Source organism: Hordeum vulgare, chromosome 5H, assembly GCF_904849725.1.
Source record: "Hordeum vulgare subsp. vulgare chromosome 5H, MorexV3_pseudomolecules_assembly, whole genome shotgun sequence".
NCBI lineage: Eukaryota > Viridiplantae > Streptophyta > Magnoliopsida > Poales > Poaceae > Hordeum > Hordeum vulgare.
The window spans coordinates 32,700,326-32,724,326 of NC_058522.1; the positions used below are offsets into that span (position 1 = coordinate 32,700,326).

At 43.0% G+C, this 24,001-nt stretch overlaps 1 protein-coding gene across 1 annotated transcript in view; it reads right to left on the reverse strand.

The window, feature by feature from the left end:
* Positions 1-8,282: 8,282 nt before the first annotated feature.
* The window catches only part of LOC123396264 (pectin acetylesterase 10-like), a 31,222-nt gene continuing 15,503 nt past the window's right edge, over positions 8,283-24,001 (reverse strand). The window contains exons 2-4 of the mRNA XM_045091256.1: positions 8,997-9,389; positions 8,783-8,909; positions 8,283-8,344 (exon numbers count right to left, since the gene is read on the reverse strand). Coding sequence (XP_044947191.1) covers positions 8,283-8,344; positions 8,783-8,909; positions 8,997-9,389 — 582 coding nt within the window. The remainder of the gene's footprint in view (positions 8,345-8,782; positions 8,910-8,996; positions 9,390-24,001) is intronic.

Below are 24,001 nucleotides of genomic sequence, written 5' to 3' on the forward strand. Positions count from 1 at the left end.
GCAGTGGCACGGTGTACCAAGTGGCACCCGGATGGTGGGCTTGGGAACCCTGTGCACATCGTTTGGGGCCGTGGCAGAAACCTCGGTCGGACTTCCGTGCGGGTTACCCTCAGATAGGCGATAGACCTGGACTAAGTATTAGCGTGGTTAACGGTCGTGGCCGACTCCCTCGCTGGGCTTCCGCTTGAAGGTTGCCGAGGTGCATGACGTGCACATGGCGATAAGTGGCGAGAGCATGTGTGAAGAAGTACACCCCTGCAGGGTTATAATCTATTCGAATAGCCGCGTCCGCGGATATGGACTACTTGGAGACATATGTTGTACATAGATAACTTTAATGGCTACTCATAAAATTGTCAAGATAAGCGTGAGTGTCGTGGACGGCATTTCCGTATGGTGACGGAATGATTCCACGATGGGGTATTGTTGTGGTGTTAGTGGACTCGTGTGCGAGAAATCAAGTTGTCAAAAATTATTTAAAAATGCAAGTTGTCTAGCCACGAGTCAATTGCTGGCTTTCTGCATGAAACCCCACAATTCCTTATTGATACATTGCATGAGTAGATAGTTATCCTAAAGTCTTGCTGGGTACCCCTATACTCACGTTTGCTTAATAATTTGTTGCAGAGGTTGTTAATGACCCTAATGGAGGGTTCTACCTAGACATCGACGACGACGAGTAGCTGGTATCCCAGCTACGATCTGGCCCTAGGGTGGGTCTGTAGTATAGTCAGGCCATGTGCCTTCTAGTTTCATCTGTTTGTACTCAGACAGTTTAATTACTTCCACTAGCTTGTAACTTGAATGACTGTTATGATGGGTCGTGAGACCCCTACTATGTAATATTATGTGTGGGGCTCTTTCGAGCCTTTTAAATAAAGCTTGTATGTTTATGGTTATGTTGTGATGCCATCGATGTATCTATACATATCGGTATGCCATGCGTACGCCTGTTGTACTTGATATGTATGGGGTTCTATTACCTAGTCGTAGGCTTTAGTAGCATTCCTTACAGGGAAATGCCCCTTTGTGATCCAACGAGCCATGGTAGTTCGCTACTGCTCCGGACACATTGGTTGACTGACATGTGTCCTTCTTAGCTGTTGTGTCTGTCCCCGTTGGGGAAATGTCACGTGATGTAATGGAGTCCTTGTAGCCTGCTACGACTCGTCTACATTCGCTGGTGACCGACACCTGCTTTGTTGGGTCATGTATGCATGTCCCTGTGCGGAACTGCCGCTTTGGTTTATGACTAGACATGTCGATCCGGGTTCTCTGTCACTGGATTGCTAGCAACACAATTGCATACGCGAGTAAAAAGACGCAAACGGTCCCGACTAAGGTAATGATGCAGTCGTGGGGATAACCGTGCGTGAGACCGCGAAGAGATGCGATGTGTTACAGGCTGGATTCCTATCACTTAGGATCGGGGTCCCGACAGCCTTCCCGGGGCATCCCCAAGCTTAGGCTTTTACGGCATCCTTGAATCTCTTGGGGTGCCTTGGGCATCCCCAAGCTTGAGCTCTTGCCACTCTTTATCTCTTTGTCCATAAGAACTTCACCCAAAACTTGAAAACTTCACAACACGAAACCTAAACTGAAACTCGTGATAACATTAGTACAAGAAAGCAAACCACCACTTCCTTAGGTACTGTAGAAAACTTAAATTCTACTTGTGTTGATGTTGGGTTACTGTACATTCAATCTTCCATGGCTAATACCCCCGATACTATCCATAGTTTCATCAAAATAAGCAACCAACACAACAAAAACAGAATCTGTTAACAGCAGACCAGTCTGTAGCAATCTGTATATTTCGTATACCTCTGGTACTTCAAAAATTCTGAAAAATTACGACAGTCTGAATAATTTCCGTAGCAATCATAAGAAAAAAGAATCAACTCAAAATCTCTTACAGAAGAAAAATAAAAATTCTTTTCATGAGCAGAAAGTTTCTGTCTTTTCCAGCATGACCAAACGATCATCCCCAAGACTAATCATCACGGTTTTGCTTGGCACAAACGCAAAAAGAAACACAAAAACACAATCATAACAGAATTATGAAAGTATGGAAAACACAAAACAGAAAGAAAAGGATAGATTCGCTGGGTTGCTTCCCAACAAGCGTTTTTGTTTAACGCCCTTAGCTAGGCGAAAGTGATGGAATCACGTATAGTCATCTTTGGTGCTCAAACTCTAGGTAGCCGTCATCATAGATTCATAAGGAAATCTTATTTTCTTTCTAGGAAAATGCTCCATGCCCTTCTTTAAAGGAAATTGAAATCTAATATTCCCTTCCTTCATATCGATGATAGCACCAATAGTCCTTAGGTAAGGTCTACCAAGAATAATGGGACATGAAGGATTGCAATCTATGTCAAGTACAATGAAATCCACGGGTACATAGTTCTTATTTGCAACAATAAGAACATCATTGATCCTCCCCATGGATTTCTTGACAGTAGAATCCGCAACATGCAAATTAAGAGAACACTCTTCAATCTCATGAAAACCAATAATATCACATAAAGACTTTGGAATCGCGGAAACACTAGCACCCAAATCACACAAAGCATTGCACTAATAGTTTTTTTTATCTTGATTTTGATAGTAGGTTCCCACTCATCATGAAGTTTTCTAGGTATAGAGACTTCTAGTTCGAGCTTTTCTTCTAGAGATTTAATCATAGCATCTACGATATGCGCGGTAAAGGCTTTGCTTTGGCTATAAGCTTGTGGAGAGTTTGCAATGGATTGCATCAAAGAAATGCATTCAAACAAGGAGAAATTATCATAATTGAATTCCTTGAAATCCAAAGTGGGAGTTTCATTACTACCCAAATTTTTGACTTCTTCTACTCCACTCTCCACAGCTTTATCATCAAGATAGGTGGACTCCGATGTTGGGTAACGTAGCATAAATTCAAAAAATTTCCTACACATGTTCAGATCTTCCTATGGAGAGACCAGCAATGAGAGAGGGGTAAGAGCATCTTCGTACCTTTGAAGATCGCTAAGCGGAAGCGTTTGCTAGAACGCGGTTGATGGAGTCGTACTCGCGGCGATTCCGATCTAGTGCCGAACAACGGCACCTCCGCGTTCAACACACGTGCAGCCCGGTGACGTCTCCCGCACCTTGATCCAGCAAGGAGGAGGGAGAGGTTGGGGAAGAAGACCAGCAACACGACGGCGTGGTGTTGGTGGAGAGACGAGGTCTCTCGGCAGGGCTTCGCCAAGCGCCGGCAGAGAGGAGGAATGAGAAGTGCGGGGCTGCGCCGAGGGAGAGGGAAAACTGTGTCCTCCAAAGGCCAAAAGTGCCCACTATATATAGGGGAAGGGGAGAGGGGGTGCCACCCCTAGGGTTCCCACCCTAGGGGGTGCGGCAGACCTCCCAGATGGGGTTTGTGGCGGCCAGATGAGGGAGGAGGGGTGGCGCACCCCTCTGGTGGGCCTAAGGCCCACCTGAGTTAGGGTTCCCCCCCTCTTTTCCTTTCCCCTGCGCCATGGGCTGAGTGGGGAGGCGCACCAGCCCAACTAGGGGCTGGTTCCCACCCCCACTTAGCCCATCTTACCTCTTGGGGTCGCAGCCCCCCTTCGGTGGTCCCCCGGGACTACCTCCGGTGGTCCCGGTACGTTACCGGTGATGCCCGAAACACTTCCGGTCTCCGAAACCATCCGTCCTATATATCAATCTTTACCTCCGGACCATTCCGGAGCTCCTCGTGACGTCCTGGATCTCATCCGGGACTCCGAACAACTTTCGGTAATCTCGTATAACAATTCCCTATAACCCTGGCGTCATCGAACCTTAAGTGTGTAGACCCTACGGGTTCGGGAGACAGGCAGACATGACCGAGACACCTCTCTGGCCAATAACCATCAGCGGGGTCTGGATACCCATGGTGGCTCCCACTAGCTCCACGATGATCTCATCGGATGAACCACGATGTCAAGGATTCAATCAATCCCGTATACGATTCCCTTTGTCTGTCGGTATAGAACTTGCCCGAGATTCGATCGTCGGTATACCTATACCTTGTTCAATCTCGTTACTGGTAAGTCTCTTTACTCGTTCCGTAGCACGTCATCGTGTGACTAACTCCTTAGTCACATTGAGCTCATGATGATGTTCTACCGAGTGGGCCCAGAGATACCTCTCCGTCACACGGAGTGACAAATCCCGATCTCGATTCGTGCCAACCCAACAGACACTTTCGGAGGTACCCGTAGTGCACCTTTATAGTCACCCAGTTACGTTGTGACGTTTGATACACCCAAAGCACTCCTACGGTATCCGGGAGTTGCACGACCTCACGGTCGAAGGAAAAGATACTTGACATTAGAAAAGCATTAGCATACGAACAATACGATCTAGTGCTAGGCTTAGGATTGGGTCTTGTCCACCACATCATTCTCCCAATGATGTGATCCCGTTATCAATGACATCCAATGTCCATGATCAGGAAATCATGATCATCTATTGACTAACGAGCTAGCTAACTAGAGGCTTGCTAGGGACACATTGTGATCTATTCATTCACACATGTATTACTGTTTCCTGTTAATACAATTATAGCATGAACGATAGACGATTATCATGAACAAGGAAATATGATAATAACCATTTTATTATTGCCTCTAGGGCATATTTCCAACATCCGAATCATTGGGGCATTTTTCAACCAAAGTGGATTCATATCCAGCCCCTCCATAAGTAGGTTTGACATGCGAAAACAAGATTCAAGAGAAGACACACCAAGCACTTTAAGATCTTCGTGATTTGCATCACAAATTTCAGGTTTAGCTGCCATCTTATTGACTAAGGTAGCCTGCTTGTCAGAAATTTGGCCCACCAATTTTTCAAGGTGAGCAAATTGAGAAGTAAGTGCAAGAAAATCATTGGCCATATCATCAACCTCTTTATTCAAACAGACCAAAAAGGATTTTTTCTCTTTTAATTCCCTACGGAAGTAACTATTTTGGTCAAACTGAGAAGACATGAAACTTTTGACATTAGTTTCAATCTCTTCCAATTTTCTGAAATAGTTTGGTTTGGCCATGAGGAAAGGTCTCTCACGAACAAACCGAAGAGCGGACGGGCAACAGGGAACGGCAAAGGCAAAAGAAAACGGCGAAGGAGAAAGGCGAATGAAAACGGCAAATGTGAAGTGGGGAAGAGCAAAACGAGAGGCAACTGGCAACAAAAGTAAATGCAAGAGAAGAGTTTGTGACACCTACTTGGATAGATCTTGATTTATCCTCCCCGACAACGGCGCCAGAACTACTTCTACTACTGCAACAAAAGACCTTCCAACGGCGCCAGAAATAGGCACGTCGACGGGAGAATACTTGGCTTGATCTTTCTGCTGCCGCTACGCCTTAAGGGACTTCCTAGGCAAGTATGCAAAGGATTTCCCCTTGGCCTTGGAGCCTTGGGTTGGTGTTCCCTCGAAGCGGAAAGGGTGATGTAGCATAGCGGTGGTAAGTATTTCCCTCAGTTTGAGAACCAAGGTATCAATCCAGTGGAGGAGTATCTCAAGATCCTGCACAAACACAAAAACTTGCTCCCAACGCTATGAAGGGGTTGTAAATCCCTTATAGATTGTTTGCCAAGTGAGAACTGAAAGCAACAAAGTAACAAAGCAAAGTAAAAGCGGAGATGTAAACGATTGATAGAACCATGCAAAGTCGTGACGATATCTATGCAATGATTATTTCTATAGGCATCACGTCCAAAACAAGTAGACCGATACTGTCTGCATCTACTACTATTACTCCACACGTCGACCGCTATCCAACATGCATCTAGTGTATTAAGTCCGTAAGAACAGAGTAACGCCTTAAGCAAGATGACATGATGTAGAGGGATAATCTGAAACCAATGATAAAAAACCCATCTTTTTACCCTTGATGGCAACTACTTGATGTGTGCCTTGCTGCCCCTACTATCACTGGGAAACGTCACCACATGGCAGAACCCAAAACCAAGCACTTATCCCATTGCAAGAATCATAGATCTAGTTGGCCAAACAAAACCCAAGACTCGGAGAGACTTATAAGGATATCAAATCATGCATATAAGAAATCAGCAAAGACTCAAATATATATCATAGATAATCTGAGCACAAATCCACAATTCATCGGATCTCAACAAACACACCGCCAAAGAAGATTACATCAGATAGATCTCCATGAAGATCATGGAGAACTTTGTATTGAAGATCCCAGACACACTACAGGAATCTGGCATTTTGCCGTCAGGATGCTACAGACGGCAAAGAGAGAATTACAGTAGGCAAAATTTTTGCCGTCAGCCCATGACGGCAAAAAATGTCGTCAACCCATGTGCTCGCAAAGGGTGTCTTTGCCGTCAGCGGCCGGGAGAGCAGACGGCAAATTTTTTACCGTTAGTGAAATTATGTTGCCGTCTTTTGGGCTAGTGGATGGCAAATATTTGGTAGGAAGACGGAACGGCCTAGCTAACGGACGACGTTAGTCATTTTTTCCGTCTGCTTGACGATATCACAGACGGCAAAGAGGTATGTTGTTTGCCGTCTGCTGCACAGGTACAAGACAACAAAATTGTTTTCTTGAATCAGGCTGATGGTGATTTGTACATATTCTTTTAAATAAAAACCTATCTCAGGAGTTCAATATACAACATATATCACAAATATAATAACAATGATCCATGGAAACAAAATCATACATATCAAATATCCATATATATCATAGGGTGCGCATATGAGTTCACAAAGTATCACATCTAGCTGGGCATCTTCAAGTCATGTACAATCTAGGAGCCCTTGCGACCATCAGGCTCTACACACATGCTAAGCTACAACTATGCTACTGGAAAGGAGACGAAGCAGAACTACTCGTCTTGTCGAGGGGATGAAAACGCTGCATCAGGTTGCCTGTAGCTCAGTGTGACGAGTCGTCGCTGAAGCTCCATCCCTTCTTCATGTGTCCCCTGCAATTAACCAAACAAGAAATCGGTTTTGACTTAGATTCATCATAGCAAATAGATTCAGACTCGAGAGCATCATTCATCATACTAAAGGCATTTTTTATCAATGAAATAAACTTGTCAAGCACTTGCAAACATTAAACATTATACTAATTAATGTTGGTTTAAAATGAAGCTAATATTAGAACCATGAATGCGGGCAAAAATAAACTAATGAATGTGGCTTTTAAAAATCAAGCTAATACAAACGCCATGAATGTTCCCATGTCGATTGTGCTAACAGTTTCTGCCCGTCAATGCAAACAAATACAATTTAAAAAAATAGCACGTGGCAACAGGTTCTCCACCCATTCTAGATAAATACCAAATCACGAATCATCTCACAACGATTCAGGAATTTATATGTCAAAAGCAGAAAAGACATCAATAAATATTTTTAGTTGTGTTATAATTGAAATAACACGCCACAACTAATCACTAAAGTATAGTGGACACTAAGAATTAAGGTTTTCAATTACCTCAAGAGTCATAAATACTAAGCATGTAAAGGATGTCAAAGGAAAAAAATTCGGAATGAAAGAGCACATGTGTATATGCTCTTCAACCATTTAGATAAAGACCAATCAGGACTTGACTGACCAAAATCCAGTTATTGGGTTGATAGCAAATCTAATGACAAAAATCTAGAAAGGACATAGCTAGAGATTTCGAGTTGCTATAAGAAATGACTCGGTGGCCATGAATCGGAGCATGCTACTACTGTTGCATGAAGGACATGGGCTTCAGAACAGATAGGAGGGAGGCAGAGGAGGAAGAAGGGAGGGAATGAAGCTCACCATGAGATTTTTGAAGTAGATGCCATGCACGGCTGACACCGCGGTTGTGGGGGAGCCATCCACCACCGTCTAGGAAACCACCAGAGGTGAGCCACTGTCGTGCTAGGGTTGGGCCGCCACAGGCGTATGTCGCGCAACCACCAGGTTCAGGAGCACCGTCCTGGTAGGCACGTGTTGGAGTCATGAAAAAACTATCTACAAGCAATGGTGCACTCATTGGGACATATCAGACAAAAATTTAGAAGGATATTATTACTGTTACATATGTTTTATCATATAGAACTTTGAAGTAGACCTCACACAACTACAGAATATGTATATCTTTTTCATAAAAGCCATTATTTCAGACTATGTTCAATACAGAATAATATATATAGCTGACTCGGAAGTTAAATTTCTTGATACAAAGTGCGTGACTTGAGAACCTATCTACTTAATAATACATTTCTTGGTACAAGTGCACGGAAGTCATCACAGTCAATACACATGTGCACCATCACAATACCTTACCTTCACTTTATTCCAATTGTAAAAGTCAGCAGGTTGAGACAAAATAATTTTCAGCGGATGTCTAAGTGTGGTGCCTCTATGATATCAGCACACAGAGTGTATCAGAAAGATGGCTCCCACGCAACCAAAGGTTCCTTGAATCCAACTAGAACAACACGATATTACATATATGCAATGCCTAGTCCAGTCAGGAAAAGGTCCGAACATTACATGGAGTAAATCAATGACAATCCTTTATGATGATCATAAATCAATCTAAAAAAATCAGACTGCTCATTTATATACCAAACTGAAGAACATCAGACTGCAAGCAAGATAACGAACTGAGCAGACTGCTCATTTATATACCAAACTAAAGAACATCAGAACAAGTCCTCACTCATTTACACACTAAACTTTGGACACTGGAAATAGGGTTGTGTATTCAGTTCATCAGGAATCGTGGCTTTGAAACCAGAAAGTACCTGGATTCTGCAATGCATCGTTGCTCAAGATGCCGACGAACTCGGCCCGCGTTTCCATGTGGTCAGAGGAACCTAGATTTGTCTCCTTGCGCTGAGTGCACCATGTCAGGTTCCTACACCAGCTTCCACCCTGTAGGCCAACACTAAAACAAAGCTTCAGTCATCTCCGTTGACACATAACATCAAACAGATAGCGGGTAGAGAAGCTGGCCATCACCTCCAAGTGGAGGAGCCACTTGTCGGACCCGTCCCAAAACCCCGGGAGCCAGTGGTACCCAGGCGGGGTCCCGTCCACGCACGCGGCGCCCTTCTCCCTGGAGCCAACCACGAGGGTGATGTCCATGAGCGTGGGGAACCGGTGGTCGTAGGACGGGTAGGACGTGGCAGACGGGGTGGAGGCATCACGGGAGGGGGTGGGGAAGAATGTGGCGGCGGAGGCGTCGTGTGAGGGGCGACGAAGAATGCGGCGGTGGAGGTTGGGACCGGCTGAGGTAGGGACCGACAGTGGCACCTCGGTGAAGGCTGGGACCGACAGCGACGGCGGCTTGGCGGAGGATTGGACCTGCGGCGGATTGGCAGAGGCTAGGACCGGCGGCGGCGGCGTGTAACCCTAGCGGGTGCACACGAGATGCGGGCGTGGGTGCGCATCGTGGGTGGGGGCGTGGCCGGCTGAATGAGGGGTGGAGTGGATAGTGCAGGGATAGATGCGGTGGTGTGGTGGATGTGTGCCACATCTCGGATCCGTGGCATCAATCTGTGGCATGTTTTCTTTTTTGCCGTCATTTGTTTCTATTACAGACTGCAAAATTTTCCTTCGCCGTCATCTGTTTTTATCATAGACGGCAAAATATTTTGGCCGTCATCTGTTTTTATTAGAGACGGCAAAATTTGTCTTAGCCGTCATCTGTTTCTATTACAGACGACAAAATATTCCTTTGCCTTCAGCAATTTTGACTATAGACGACAAAATATGTCTTTGCCATCAGTCATTCTTTGCCGTCAACAGTTTTTTATTATAGACGGCAAAAATGATCTTTGCTGTCATCCACGAAAAAAGCTGACGGCAAAGATCTTAAAAGACGGCAAATTACCCGATTCCCGTAGTGAGAGAGAAGAAGCCATTTAGCTACTAACTACGGACCCGTAGGTCTGAAGTGAACTACTCACGAGTCATTGGAGGGGCGATGATGATGATGAAGAAGCCCTCCAACTCCAAAGTCCCCTCCGGCAGGGCGCCGGGAAGGGTCTCCAGATGAGATCTCACGGAAACGGAAGCTTGCGGCGGCAGAAAAGTATTTTCGAGGCTCCCCTGATTTTTTGCGGACTATTTAGGAATTTATAGGCCAAAGATCTAGGTCAGGGGGGGTGGCCAGGGAGGCTACAAGCCTGCCCACCGCCGCCTCCCCCCTGGTGGGCTCCCTGGAGCCCACCTGGCTTGGCCCAAAGGCCCCCTGATCTTCTTCCATTCGGGAAAAAATCATTTCGGTGTTTTTCTTCGGTTTGGACTCCGTTCCAAAATCAGATCTGAAAAGAGTCAAAAACACGGAAAAAACAGGAACTGGCACTTGGCACTGAATTAATAAGTTAGTCCCAAAAAAGATATAAAAGGTACATAAAACAACCAAAGAAGACAAGATAACAGCGTGAAACCATCAAAAATTGTAGATACGTTTGAGATGTATCAGTCTCCTTGTGAAACCTGGGCTCCTTTGCAATGGCAATAGCTCAAGTGTTGTGAGAGAACAGAGTTATTGGGCCCGACACACTTGGAATCACTCCTAGTTCGGTGATGAACTCCTTCATCTAGACTCCTTCCTATGCTGCTTCTGAAGCAGCTATGTACTCTGCTTCACATGTAGTTGCCGCCACGACGCTTTGCTTGCAACTGCACCAGCTAACTGCCCCATTATTCAAAATATACACATATCTGGTTTGTGACTTATAGTCATCCGGATCTGTGTCGAAGCAAGCATCAACGTAACCCTTTACAATGAGCTCTTCGGCACCTCCATAAACGTGAAACATTTCTTTAGTCCTTTTCACGTACTTTAGCATATTCTTGACCGCTGTCCAGTGATCCACTCCTGGATCACTCTGGTACCTCCCTACCAAACATATGGCAAGGTTCGCATCAGGTCTGGTACACAACATGGCATACATGATAGAGCCTATGGGTGGAGCATAGGGGACGATACTCATCTTTTCTCTATCTTCCGCCGTGGTCGGGCGTTGAGTCGTACTCAACCTCACACCTTGTAATACAGGAAAGAACCCCTTCTTAGCCTTATCCATATTGAACTTCTTCAATATCTTGTCAAGGTATGTGTTTTGTGAAAGACCTATGAGGCGTCTCGGTCTATCTCTATAGATCTTGATGCCTAATATGGAAGCAACTTCTCCAAGGTCCTTCATTGAAAAACTCTTATTCAAATAGGCCTTGATGCTTTCCAATAGTTCTATATCATTTCCCATCAACAATATGTCATCCACATATAATATGAGAAATGCTACAGAGCTCCCACTCACTTTCTTGTAAATATAGGCTTCTCCATAAGTCTGTATAAACCCAACCACTTTTATCACCTCATCAAAGCGAATGTTCCAACTCCGAGATGCTTGCGCCGGCCCATAGATGGAGCATTGGAGCTTGCATGCCTTCTTAGCATTGTTAGGATCGACAAAACCTTCCGGTTGTATCATATACAATTCTTCTTTAAGAAAGACGTTCAGGAATACTGTTTTGACATCCATTTGCTAGATTTCATAATCATAAAATCCGGCAATTGCTAACATGATTCAGACCGACTTCAGCATCGTTACGGGTGAGAAGGTGTCATCGTAGTCAATCCCTTGAACTTGTCGATAACCCTTAGCGACAAGTCGAGGCTTATAGATGGTCGCATTACCATACGCGTTAGTCTTCTTCTTAAAAATCCATTTATTGTCTATGGCTCGCTGATCATCGGGCAAGTCCACCAAAGTCCATACTTTGTTCTCATACATGGATTCTATCTCGGATTTCATGGCCTCAAACCATTTGTTGGAATCCGGGCCCGCCATCGCTTCTTCATAGTTCGAAGGTTCACTGTTGTCCAACAACATGATTTCCATGACAGGGTTGCCGTACCACTCTGGTACGGACCATTGATACGTACAAAATGTATCACTATTTTGTATCATAATTTGTCTCTATTCATTGATATATTTCACATTATGATTATGTAACTATAGTGTTTTGGCTTATTTTACACAGTTTACAACTTTCCGGTGCCGAAACAGCACACGCAAGATTCAGCATAGAAAATAGCACGAAGAGTTACTATATCAGAACATCTCCAACTGCGCTGAAATTTCGACGAAAGGAGTTTCCGAATAGATCACGAAGACTCGCTGAAGGAGGGCCGAAGGGGGGACACAGGTCACCCAGGCAACCTGCTGGCGCGGGCCACCCCTAGGCCGCCTGGGTGGTGGGTCTCGCCTCCGACGCTCTCGTTTGGCCTATATCATCCTCTTGACCTAAAAGTTACGGGGATAGAAGAGTTTCCGCAGTTCCACCGCCGCTCCGCGGCGTAAACCTACAGAAAAGAAAAGACCTTTCCGGCGGGCAGATTCCGCCAGGGAGAACTCCTCCCGGAGGGGGAGATCGTCCTCATCATCATCACCATCGTCACGGGCATCATCGAGATCATAATCACCATCACTAGCACCATCTCCATCTTCATCCCATCTACTTCACCATTGCAATCGGAGTTGTACATTGCACTATTCATCCCCTCTACTCTACCCGTGTTGATTACTCTTTTGTGGTGAATGCTAGTTTTGTTGGAGAATTATTGTTATGACCAGATTGTTAATCATATTTTCATCACCTCTAATCATGATCTGTTTTATGTCTTGTGAGTAGTTCTGTTAGTTCTTGCGGACATGGGAAAAGTCTAGATGCTAGTAGTCATACGATGTTAAAGTAATATGTGTTGATTGATATTTAAGTTGTGGTGTTTTTATTCTAGTGTTGTTATGTGAACGTCGACTACATAACACTTCACCTTTTTAAGGACCTAGGTGAATGCGTCGTGTGTAAAGAATTCTTATGGTGGGTTGCCGGAGTGACAGAAACTTGAACCTCAGTTCGCATACTTTTGCATGAGGGAGTATTGGATTCTAAAGCTTATTGCTATGGTTAGGATTTGCCTTAATTTCTCTCTTTATTTGCGGGTGCTTGCAAGAGGGATTAATCATAAGAGTGTACTTGTCTTAGCCTAGACGGTGCACTAGTTAAGATCCACCCACATAACACTTACCAATACAAAACATAGTACTAGACGGAATATGGCGAAAGCGCTTGAATTTCTCTCTCGAGTGTCCTCAGGAACGTCTTAGTATTTATAAGTATAGTCCCTTGGCTTATCCTTTGTATTCAAAAGGATTGGGCAACTTGCTGCACCTCGGCACCATTTACTTTACTTATATTTATTTCCTTGTTGTTATTACTAGAAAACCCATAAAAAGTACCTTTCAGTACTTGTTGTTATTCCTTGCTCAAGATAACTTGTGAGTACCTTCTGCTCCTTGTTGGGTTCGACACTCTTACTTATCGAAAAGGCTATGGTGGATCCCCTACACTTGTGGGTCATCAAGACCATTTTCTGGCGCTGTTGCCGGGGAGTGTAGCGCTATTGGTAAGGAAACCTTTACGCTGTACATGTTGTTTTTGTTTTACTGTTTCCGGTTTTTGTCCCTATGGACAACTCTGCTCTTGGTTTGTTGCTTATGGGGAACCGCCCCAACGCTATTGTGGTTTAGAAGCCTCCCCCACCTACTGAAATTGTGCCCTTTAAAATACCAACTGATATTATTGATTGTGTCTTGGCTAATCCATATGCAGGAGATAGACATCCAGGTGAACACTTGCTATATCTTTCACAACTATGCTCCTTATTTAAGCTTGCAGGTATATCGATGGATTTTTTTATGAGAAAGCTATTCTCTCTATCATTGAAATATAAGGCTTTGGATTGGTATAGGCTTCTTGATGACTCTCATTTACTAAATTGGCAAGATCTTATGCCTCTCCTTTATGCAAAGTTTTATCCTTTTCATGAAATACATCGAGACATGAACTATATTTATAACTTTTTGTCTCATGAGGGAGAAAGCATCGCTCAATATTGGGGGAGACTGAAGTCCTTAATGCTCAAATGTCCCAATCATGAGCTCTCCAAAGAAATTCTTACAAATTTTTATGCAAGGCTTTCTCGTCAAGATAAAGAGATGCTTGATGCCTCCTCTAGTGGGGCATTCTCCAACAAAAGCACTGAAGCTAAGTGGGATCTTATTGAAAGGATCAAGAAGAACACTGAAGATTGGGAGATTGATAAAGGTATTGAACCCGTTATAAATTATGAGCATGATTACATTGAGAGCTATGTGGAAACTGATTACGTTAATACCTTTTCTGGTAAGATTGGTCTTGATTGCCAGCTTCTAATTGATTTTTGCAAAGACTTTGCCTCTCATATTGACTCTTCTAAGAAGAAGGAGGATCAACACCATAAACCTTTTAAGGAATTACCTATTGATACTAATGTTGTTGACCCTATCTTGCATGCAGTTGTATATGAAAAGCCCCCTTTTCCCGCAAGGATGAGGGAGCATTCTTTTGTCACAGGCATATTGAATAAAAGTGAAAGAACGACTGACAAGAATGAGGACCTGATTAAAGTCGATCCTCAAGTTGCATTAGTCAAGGATCTTGTTACTAGTAATACTGAGGATTCCAATATAATTTTTTGTGTTGTTTCTACTAACCTTGCTACAACCAAGAATAAAGGCCCAATTTCAGGTACTCCAGTTGTATCTGTTAAAATAGGAGATCATAATTATTATGGGCTATGTGATTTGGGATCCTGTGCTAGTGCTATTCCTTTTTCACTTTATTAAGAGATCATGAATGAGATTCTACCATGTGAAATTGAAGAAGTGGATGTTATTATTCATCTTGCAAACAAAGAAACTATCTCTCCTATTGGAATTGTGCGAGATGTTGAAGTTCTATGTGGAAAGGTAAAATATCCTACCGACTTTCTAGTACTTGGTTCAGTGCAAGATAGTTTTTGCCCTATTATCTTTGGTAGGCCTTTTCTTAAAACTTGTGGAGCTATTATAGATTGCAGGAAAGGAAAAGTATCTGTTGAATTTAATGGTGAGCCATATGAATTTAACTTTTCTAAATTCTTGAAGAAAACTCGTGGTACTGATCTGCCTAGTAACGATAAAATTATTTAAGAGATTGCTTCTATTTCTATTCCTCCTAACAATCCTTTGCAACAATTTATGGAAGACCACGAGAATGATATGCATATGCACGAAAGGAATGAGCTAGATGACATATTCTTGAGACAACCTGCTATCCTGAAGCACAACCTTCTGGTTGAGCCTTTGGGAATTTTATCGAAACCAAAAGAAGACCCGGCATTTGATCTCAAACCTCTTCCCAGTACGCTCAAGTATATTTATTTGGATGAAAAGAAAGTATATCCTGTTATTATCAATTCTAACCTTTCAGAATATGAAGAAGAGCGATTATTGGAAGTCCTTCGTAAATACTGAGGCGCTATTGGCTATACCCTTGATGATCTTAAGGGGATTAGTCCATCTATTTGTCAGCATACTATCAATCTAGAGCCTGATGCTAAACCGGTTGTTGATCATCAACGACGGTTGAACCCGAAGATGAAGGATGTTGTGAGGACCGAAATCCTCAAGCTTCTGGCTGCATGTATTATCTACCCTATAGCTGATAGTAAGTGGGTAAGTCCGGTACATTGTGTTCCCAAGAAAGGAGGTACGACTGTGGTTCCTAATGATAAGAATGAACTAATACCTCAAAGAATTATTATTGGATATAGAATGTGTATTGATTACAGGAAGCTGAACAAGGCAACCAGGAAGGACCAATGATAACCCACAAGTATAGGGGATCGCAACAGTTTTCGAGGGTAGAGTATTCAACCCAAATTTGTTGATTCGACCCAAGGGGAAGCAAAAGAATATTCTCGAGTATTAGCACTTGAGTTGTCAATTCAACCACACCTGAAAGTTTCAGTAGCACAGTAGTGTGATAGCAACAGTAGCAGCGGTAACAGTAGTAGTAGTGACAGCAGTAGCGGTAACAATAGCAACAGTGACAACAGTAACAGTAAAGTAACGTAGCAACGACTAGTAGGAAAAGCTCGTAGGTATTGGATCGGTGATGGATAATTATGTCGGTTGACATTCATCACGTAACAGTTATAACATGGGGAGATATGTAACTAGCTCCTGTTCGTCAATGTAATGTAGGCATGTATTCCGTATATAGTCATACGTGCTTATGGAAAAGAACTTGCATGCCATCTATTGTCCATCCCTCCCGTGGCAGCGGGGTCCTAATAGAAACTATGGGATATTAAGGGTCTCCTTTTAATAGAGAACCAAAACAAAGCATTAGCACTTAGTGAATACATGAACTCCTCATACTATGGTCATCTCCAGGAGTGGTACCCGCTATTGTCACTCCGGGGTTGCCGGGTCATAACACATAGTAGGTGACTACAACTTGCAAGATAGGATCAAGAACACACATATATTGATGAAAACATAATAGGTTCAGATCTGAAATCATGGCACTCGGGCCCTAGTTACAAGCATTAAGCATGGCAAAGTAGTAGCAACATCAATCTCAGAACATAGTGGATACCAGGGATCAATCCCCATCAAAACTAACTCGATTACATGATAGATCTCATCCAACCCATCACCGTCCAGCAAGCCTACGATGAGATTACTCACGAACGGTGAAGAGCATCATGGAATTGGCGATGAAGGATGGTTGATGATGATGACGGCGTCGATCTCCCCTCTCCGGAGCCCAGAACGGACTCCAGATCTGCACTCCAGAGGAAGAACACGTGGTGGCGGCGGCTCCGTCTCGTAAAACGCGATGAACTCTTCTCTCTGATTTTTTTCTCGGCGGGAGAGAATATATAGAGCTAGAATTGGAGGCGGCGGAGCCACGAGGGCCTCACAAGCCTGCCAGGCGCGGCCAGGGGAGGGGGCGCCTCCTGGGCTTGTGGGCTCCTCGCTTCGTCCCTCCAGGTAATTCTTGCGCCAATATTTTTATATATTCCACAAAAAATCCTCGTAAATTTCCAGGTCATTCCGAGAACTTTTTTTCTGCGCAAAAACAACACCATGTCAATTCTGCTGAAAACAGCGTCAGTCAGGGTTAGTTCCATTCAAATCATGCAAAATAGAGTCCAAAACAAGGGCAAAAGAGTTTGGAAAAGTAGATACGATGGAGACGTATCAACTCCCCCAAGCTTAAAGCCTTGCTTGTCCTCAAGAAATTCAGTTGACAAACTGAAAGACACATAAGAAAACTTATATGAACCCTGTTTAATCTTGTTGTTGTAATTATGTCTAACTCATATTCAGATTTTCAGCAAGATCATAAGCTAACCACATAAGCAATGACATTTAGGTCTCAAGATGTACTCATATCAATGGCATACTCAACTAGCGAGCAATAATCATAAGTTTCAAACGTCAACACTTCAATCAAAACAATCATGAAGCAATATGAACAGGTGGTATCTCGCTAGCTCTTTGTGAGACCGCAAAACATAAATGCAGAGCACCTTCAAAGATCAAGGGCCGACTGAACATTGTAATTCATGGCAAAGAAGATCCAGTCACAGTCATACTCAATAACAATTAATAACAAAGCAGAAAAATGATGGAAGTGCTCTCTAACTGGTGCTTTTATAAGGAGAGGATGACTCAACATAAACATAAATAGATAGGCCCTTCGCAGAGGGAAGCATTGATTTGCAGAGGTGCCACAACTCAAGCTTTGATGACAGAGATAAATAATTTTGGGTGGCATGCTTTCATTGTTAACGCGATGACCAAGAGTTTTCACCATCTTCCATGCTACACATACTATAGGCGGTTCCCAAACAGAAAAGTAAAGTTTTGACTCCCCCACCACCGATCAATCACACTCCACGAGTAGCCGAATCCTCGGGTGCCGTCCATACCAACAACAATCCAGGGGGAGTTTTGTTTGCAATTATCTTTTCGATTTGAGCATGGAACTAGCCATTCCGATTACCGGCCCCTTTCTCGTGAGTGATAGTGAATAAACACATATCGAGGATAACACGCCTAGCATGGAAGATATTGATCGCCCCTTGTCACGACATGAGCGGTTTGGGCTTGCAAAACAGATTATTACTTGAAGGTTTAGAGAGTGGCACATGCAAATTTACTTGGAACGACAGGTAGATACCGCATATAGGTAGGTATGGTGGACTCATATAGAACAACTTTGGGTTTATGGAAGTGGATGCACAAGCAGTATTCCCGCTTAGTACAAGTGAAGGCTAGCAAAAGACTGGGAAGCGACCAACTAGAGAGCGACAACAGTCATCAATATGCATTGAAATTAACCAACATTGAGTGCAAGCATGAGTAGGACATAAATCACCATAAACATGAATATCATAGAGGCTATGTTGATTTAGTTTCAACTACATGCATGAACATGTGCCAAGTCAAGCCACTTGAATCATTCAAAGGAGGATACCATCCTATCATACTACACCATAATCATCTTGAAATTCATGTTGGCATCCAAGACAAACCATTATAAGCTCCTAGCTAATTAAGCATGGCATCAGAAACTATGATCTCTAAGTTGTCATTGCAAACATGTTTCTCTCATAACAAAACTAAATTAGGAACGATGAGCTAGTCATATTTAAAAAACAAAATAGGTCAAGTTCATACCAACTTTTCCAGGCTCAGTCACTTCATCATATATCGTCATTATTGCCTTTCACTTGCACGACCGAATGATGTGAATCATAATGAGAGTGTTCGTGCATTGGGCTAAGCTGGAGCCTGCAAGCAAACTCAAAGGAGAAGACAAAGTAATATGGCTCTTTGACGGATAAATAGATATGCATGTGAGAGCCACTAAACATTTTAACCATGGTCTTCTACCTTGACCCAAAGAAAAAGAAAACTATTTACACGGGAAAGCTCCCAACAAGCAAAAGAAGAACGGGAAATCTTTTTGGGTTTTCCTTTTTTAAACACCACTAAGCAAGATGGAAAGCAAACGTACAACTATTTTTTTTCTTAGTCTAAACAAACACACGAGAAGAAAGCGAGAAAAAGAAATAAACTAGCATGGATGATGTAGTGGCAAGGTGTGAACACCGACTATCAAAGTGAAAGTGTAAGCATGAATATAAAATCGGTGAGAAACACATACTCCCCCAAGCTTAGGCTTTTGGCCTAAGTTGGTCTACTCCCATGGAGGGAAATAACCGTCTCCAGGGTACTCTGGAGTGTACTGAGGTTGCCACTGCTGGGTGATCTCCTCTGGCTCCAACTAATAAACTGGTGTCTGGTACTCGACTGGTAGCTCGAGCACGGGCGCCTGTTGTGGCGCTATGCCCCAATATGTGTAGATGTCCGAGGGCATAATAATGTACTTGCCTAGATGAAGATTGAACAAAGAAGGAGCAGACAAAGTAATAGTCTCACGAGTACCCTGGCTAAATACCAGGTTATAAATCATCCTCTTATTTATATCTTTATCGAGAAAGTCATGGCGAACCATGCTATCATAATGTAGATATCTCTCAGGAAGAAGCATCTCTTCTTCCTCGTGCAGTCTAATAGGTATCTCAAAAATTTTAGCAAGACGGGTAGCATAGATACCTCCATAAATAGCGCCTTTAGTACGATTCATGTTCAACCGTTGAGACACTATAGCGCCCAAGCTATAAGTTTTATCATTATAAAGGGCTTCATGCAAAACCGCAAGATCTGGGGAGCTAAGGGCCTCAGCTTTCCCACGGCCAATCAAACATTTTCCCATGAATAGTGAGAAATACCGAAGCACGGGAAAATGTATGCTAGCAACTCTAGCGCAAGATACTCCTCTCTCCTCTCTGACAGAAATAGTATCTATGAAAGCCTCCAAGTCCCATGGACGAGGTTCATGAATATCCCCAACATAAGGTAATTTGAAAACATTGCAAAAATCCTGAAGTGACATGCGCTGGGGGATATCATATAACTTGAACTCAACCATAGGAGGACTCTTCCTTGGATAGAAGTTAAATCTTTGCACGAAAATATTAGTGAGGAGGAGGTATTGTGGACACTTATCTTCAATAAATGCGGTAAGGCCTGCGTTCTCCACCAAGTAACAAAAATCCTCATAAAGACCAGCGGCACGTAAGAACACATCGCTTGGCCACTCGCACGCTCTAACTTCTGCAACTCGGCGGACCGGATACTTGGGTTTCTTCTTCTCATTTTCATCTTCCTTGGGGTCACGGCTTGAAGAGCCTCTTAGGAACCTCCTCATCTTTTCCTTTTCTTTCTCTGAAAATTTCTGAATTTTTTAGTGACTCAAAAGAAAAGTGAACAAGGCTCAACAAAACTCATAGCAACCACTCCTACAAATGCCTAGAGGCCATATCATGCATCAAAACTACCCGGGACCAACTAAAATTAACATGCAAAGCTCAAGAACAGGGTCACCAAGGTAGCAAAAAATATGCAACGAATAAGGCACTAGAGCAAAAACTAATTGGACCAATGGAGGAGTCACATACCAAGGAACAATTCCCCCAAAACAGTTTGTTGAATGGGGCTTTGCACAAGGAGATCGAAAGTCGCAGCAAGAAGAGCAAGAACACGAGTTTGAGTTGTGGAATGATTTTTTCTGGAGGTAGGAGAAGGAGATGGGAGCTGGAATAAGTGGAGGGGGGGGCACGTGGGGCCCACAAGCCTGGAGGTGCGACCAGGGGGGTGCCCGTGCCTCTTGGGCTTGTGGCCCACTGGTGCATCCCCCTGACTAGCTCTCTATCTCAGAATTTTTCAAAAATACCAGAAAAAATCATACTTGATTTTCAGGGCATTTGGAGAACTTTTATTTTCGGGAAACTTTTCTAAGGGATGCAAAAAGCAGAAAACAGGAAAAAACTAAAGCTAAATTTATCATTTTTTTTTCTAAACAACACAATGTAGAAGTTTGGAACACAGGGTTGTGACTCCTAGAGTCATCCATCTCATGGTCATCAAAAGAAATCCGCCAATGAGGTTGATCAAGTCTCCTTGACAAACATTTTCAAATCGCATAAAACCGGAGAATTTTCGAATGATCACTACTCAATGGGGATGTGCATATCCCCGACAAGCAAATCATACTTCATCTTGACAGTAGGTACATGGCATTCAAAGCTCCCAATAAGAATTGATGAAGTTTTTTCAATAGCATTGATACAATGTACTCGATATCGTTTCTTCAGAAAGTGCATCGTGTACTCATTACCATTAACATGGAAAGTGACATTGCCTTTGTCGCAATGAATAACAGCCCCTGCAGTGTTTAAAAAGGGTCTTCCAAGGATGACCGCCATGCCATCATCCTCGGGAATATCCAAAATAACAAAGTCCGTTAAGATGGTAACATTAGCAACCACAACAGGCACATCCTCGCAAATGCCGATAGGAAAAGAAGTTGATTTGTTGGCCATTTGCAAAGACATTTCAGTGGGTCTCAACTTATCCAATTCAAGTCTACGATAAAGAGAGAGAGGCATAACACTAACACCAGCTCCAAGATCGCATAAAGCAGTTCTAACGTAGTTTCCTTTAATGGAGCAAGGTATAGTGGGCACTCGAGGATCACCTAGTTTCTTAGGAGTTCCACCCTTGAAGGTGTAGTTGGCAAGCATGGTGGAAATCTCAACCTCAGGTATCTTCCTTTTATTGGTCACAATATCTTTCATGTACTTAGCATAAGGAGACATTTTGAGCATATCTGTCAAACGCATTTGCAGAAAGACAGGTCTAATCTCAACAAAGCGCTCGAAATCCTCATCATCTTTTTCCTTGGATGGTTTGGGAGGAAAGGGCATGGGTTTCTGAACCCATGGTTCTCTTTCTTTACCATGCTTCCTAGCAATGAAGTCGTTCATATCGTATCTCTTGTTCTTAGGTTGTGGGTTATCAAGATCAACACTAGGTTCAATCTCCACATCCTTATCATTACTAGGTTGAGCATCATCATGAACACCACTATCGATACTATCACTAGGCTCATGTTCATCACCAGATTGTGTTTCGGCATCAGAAACAGAGATATCGTTTGGATTCTCAGGTGTAACAGTAGTAGGTTTGCTAGCATGCTAGTTCCTATCATCTTTCTTTTTCTTCCTATCACTAGGATGACTAGATGCATCAGTGCTAACTCCTTGAGAATCTTGTTCAATTCTCTTAGGATGGCCCTCAGGATACAAAGGTTCCTGAGTCATTCTACCACCTCTAGTGACGACTCTAATGGAATTGTCATTCAACTCATTGAGCAAGTCATTTTGAGCCTTAAGTACTTGTTCTACTTGAGTAGTGACCATAGAGGCATGTTTACTCAAAAGCTTAAGATGATTGACATTTCTATCCACACAAGCACTTAAATGACTAAGCATACGAGCATTTTGTTCCAATTATCTGCTAATATAATCATTGAAACTTTGTTGTTTGGCAACAAAGTTATCAAATTCATCTAGGCATAAGCTAGCAGGTTTATCAAAAGGAATATCACTCTCATTGAATCTATGAAGAGAATTTACCTCTACTACCTGTGTCGGGTTATCAAGACCATGTATCTCTTTGATAGGTGGTAGATTCTTAACATCTTTAGATTTAATACCTTTCTCTTGCATAGATTTCTTGGTTTCTTGCATATCTTCAGGACTGAGGAATAGAATACCTCTTTTCTTTGGAGTTGGCTTCGGAGGTGGTTCGGGAATAGTCCAAGCATTATCATTGCTCAAGATATTATTCAATAGAATTTCAGCTTGTTCCACAGTTCGTTCCCTGAAAACACAACCAGCACAACTATCTAGGTGGTCTCTAGAAGCATCGGTTAGTCCATTATAAAAGATATCAAGTAGTTCATTCTTCTCAAGAGGGTGATCAGGCAAAGCATTCAGTAACTGGACAAGCCTCCCCCAAGCTTGTGGGAGACTCTCTTCTTCAACTTGCACAAAGTTATATATATCCTGCAAGGCATCTTGTTTCTTATGGACAGGAAAATATTTCTCAGAGAAGTAGTATATCATATCCTGGGACTACGCACACAACCAGGAGCAAGAGAAGTAAACCAAGTCTTAGCATCATCCTTTAGCGAGAAAGGAAACAACTTAAGGATGTAGTAATGGTGAATCTTTTCCTCACTCGTGAATAGGGTGGCTATATCATTCAGCTTAGTAAGATGTGCTACAACCGTTTCAGACTCATAACCATGAAAAGGATCAGATTCCACCAAAGTGATTAACTCAGGATCGACAGAGAATTCATAATCCTTATCGGTTACAAAGATGGGTGAAGTAGCAAACTTAGGATCGTATTTCATTCTAGCATTCAGAGATTTTTCCTTACACTTGCGCAATAAATTCTCAAGATCATAGCTATCCTTACAAGCAAGAAAGTCCTCAGCTACCTCTCCCTCCATAACATAACCCTCAGGTATATCAGGCAATTCATATCTAGGAGAGCTAGTTCTAACAGGTGAAATAGCAGGTTCTACTTCAATAATTTCAGCAGTTTCAGAAGTATCATCACATTCAGCAGCAACTCAACAATTTGTGCATCAAGGAATGCACCTAGTGGCAAAGTAGTATCAAGCAAAGCATCATCACAAGCATCATGGATAGCAGAAGTAGCATCATCAAGCACAGGCAACACATCAGAATTTCTAGTAGGTGGTGGTGTCGCAAACTTACCCATAACTTAAGGTGAATCAAGTGAAGAGCTAGATGGCAGTTCCCTACTTGTCCTCGTAGTTGAGGGCAAGACTTTAGTGTTTGGATCTCTCAGATTCCTCACAGTGATCAACAGACGTAAATCCCAAGTGACTCAGAGAATAGAGCTAGGCCTCCCCGGCAACGGCGCCAGAAAAGAGTCTTGATAACCCACAAGTATAGGGGATCGCAACAGTTTTCGAGGGTAGAGTATTCAACCCAAATTTGTTGATTCGACACAAGGGGAAGCAAAATAATATTCTCGAGTATTAGCAGTTGAGTTGTCAATTCAACCACACCTGAAAGACTTAGTATCTGCAACAAAGTTTCAGTAGCAGAGTAGCGTGATAGC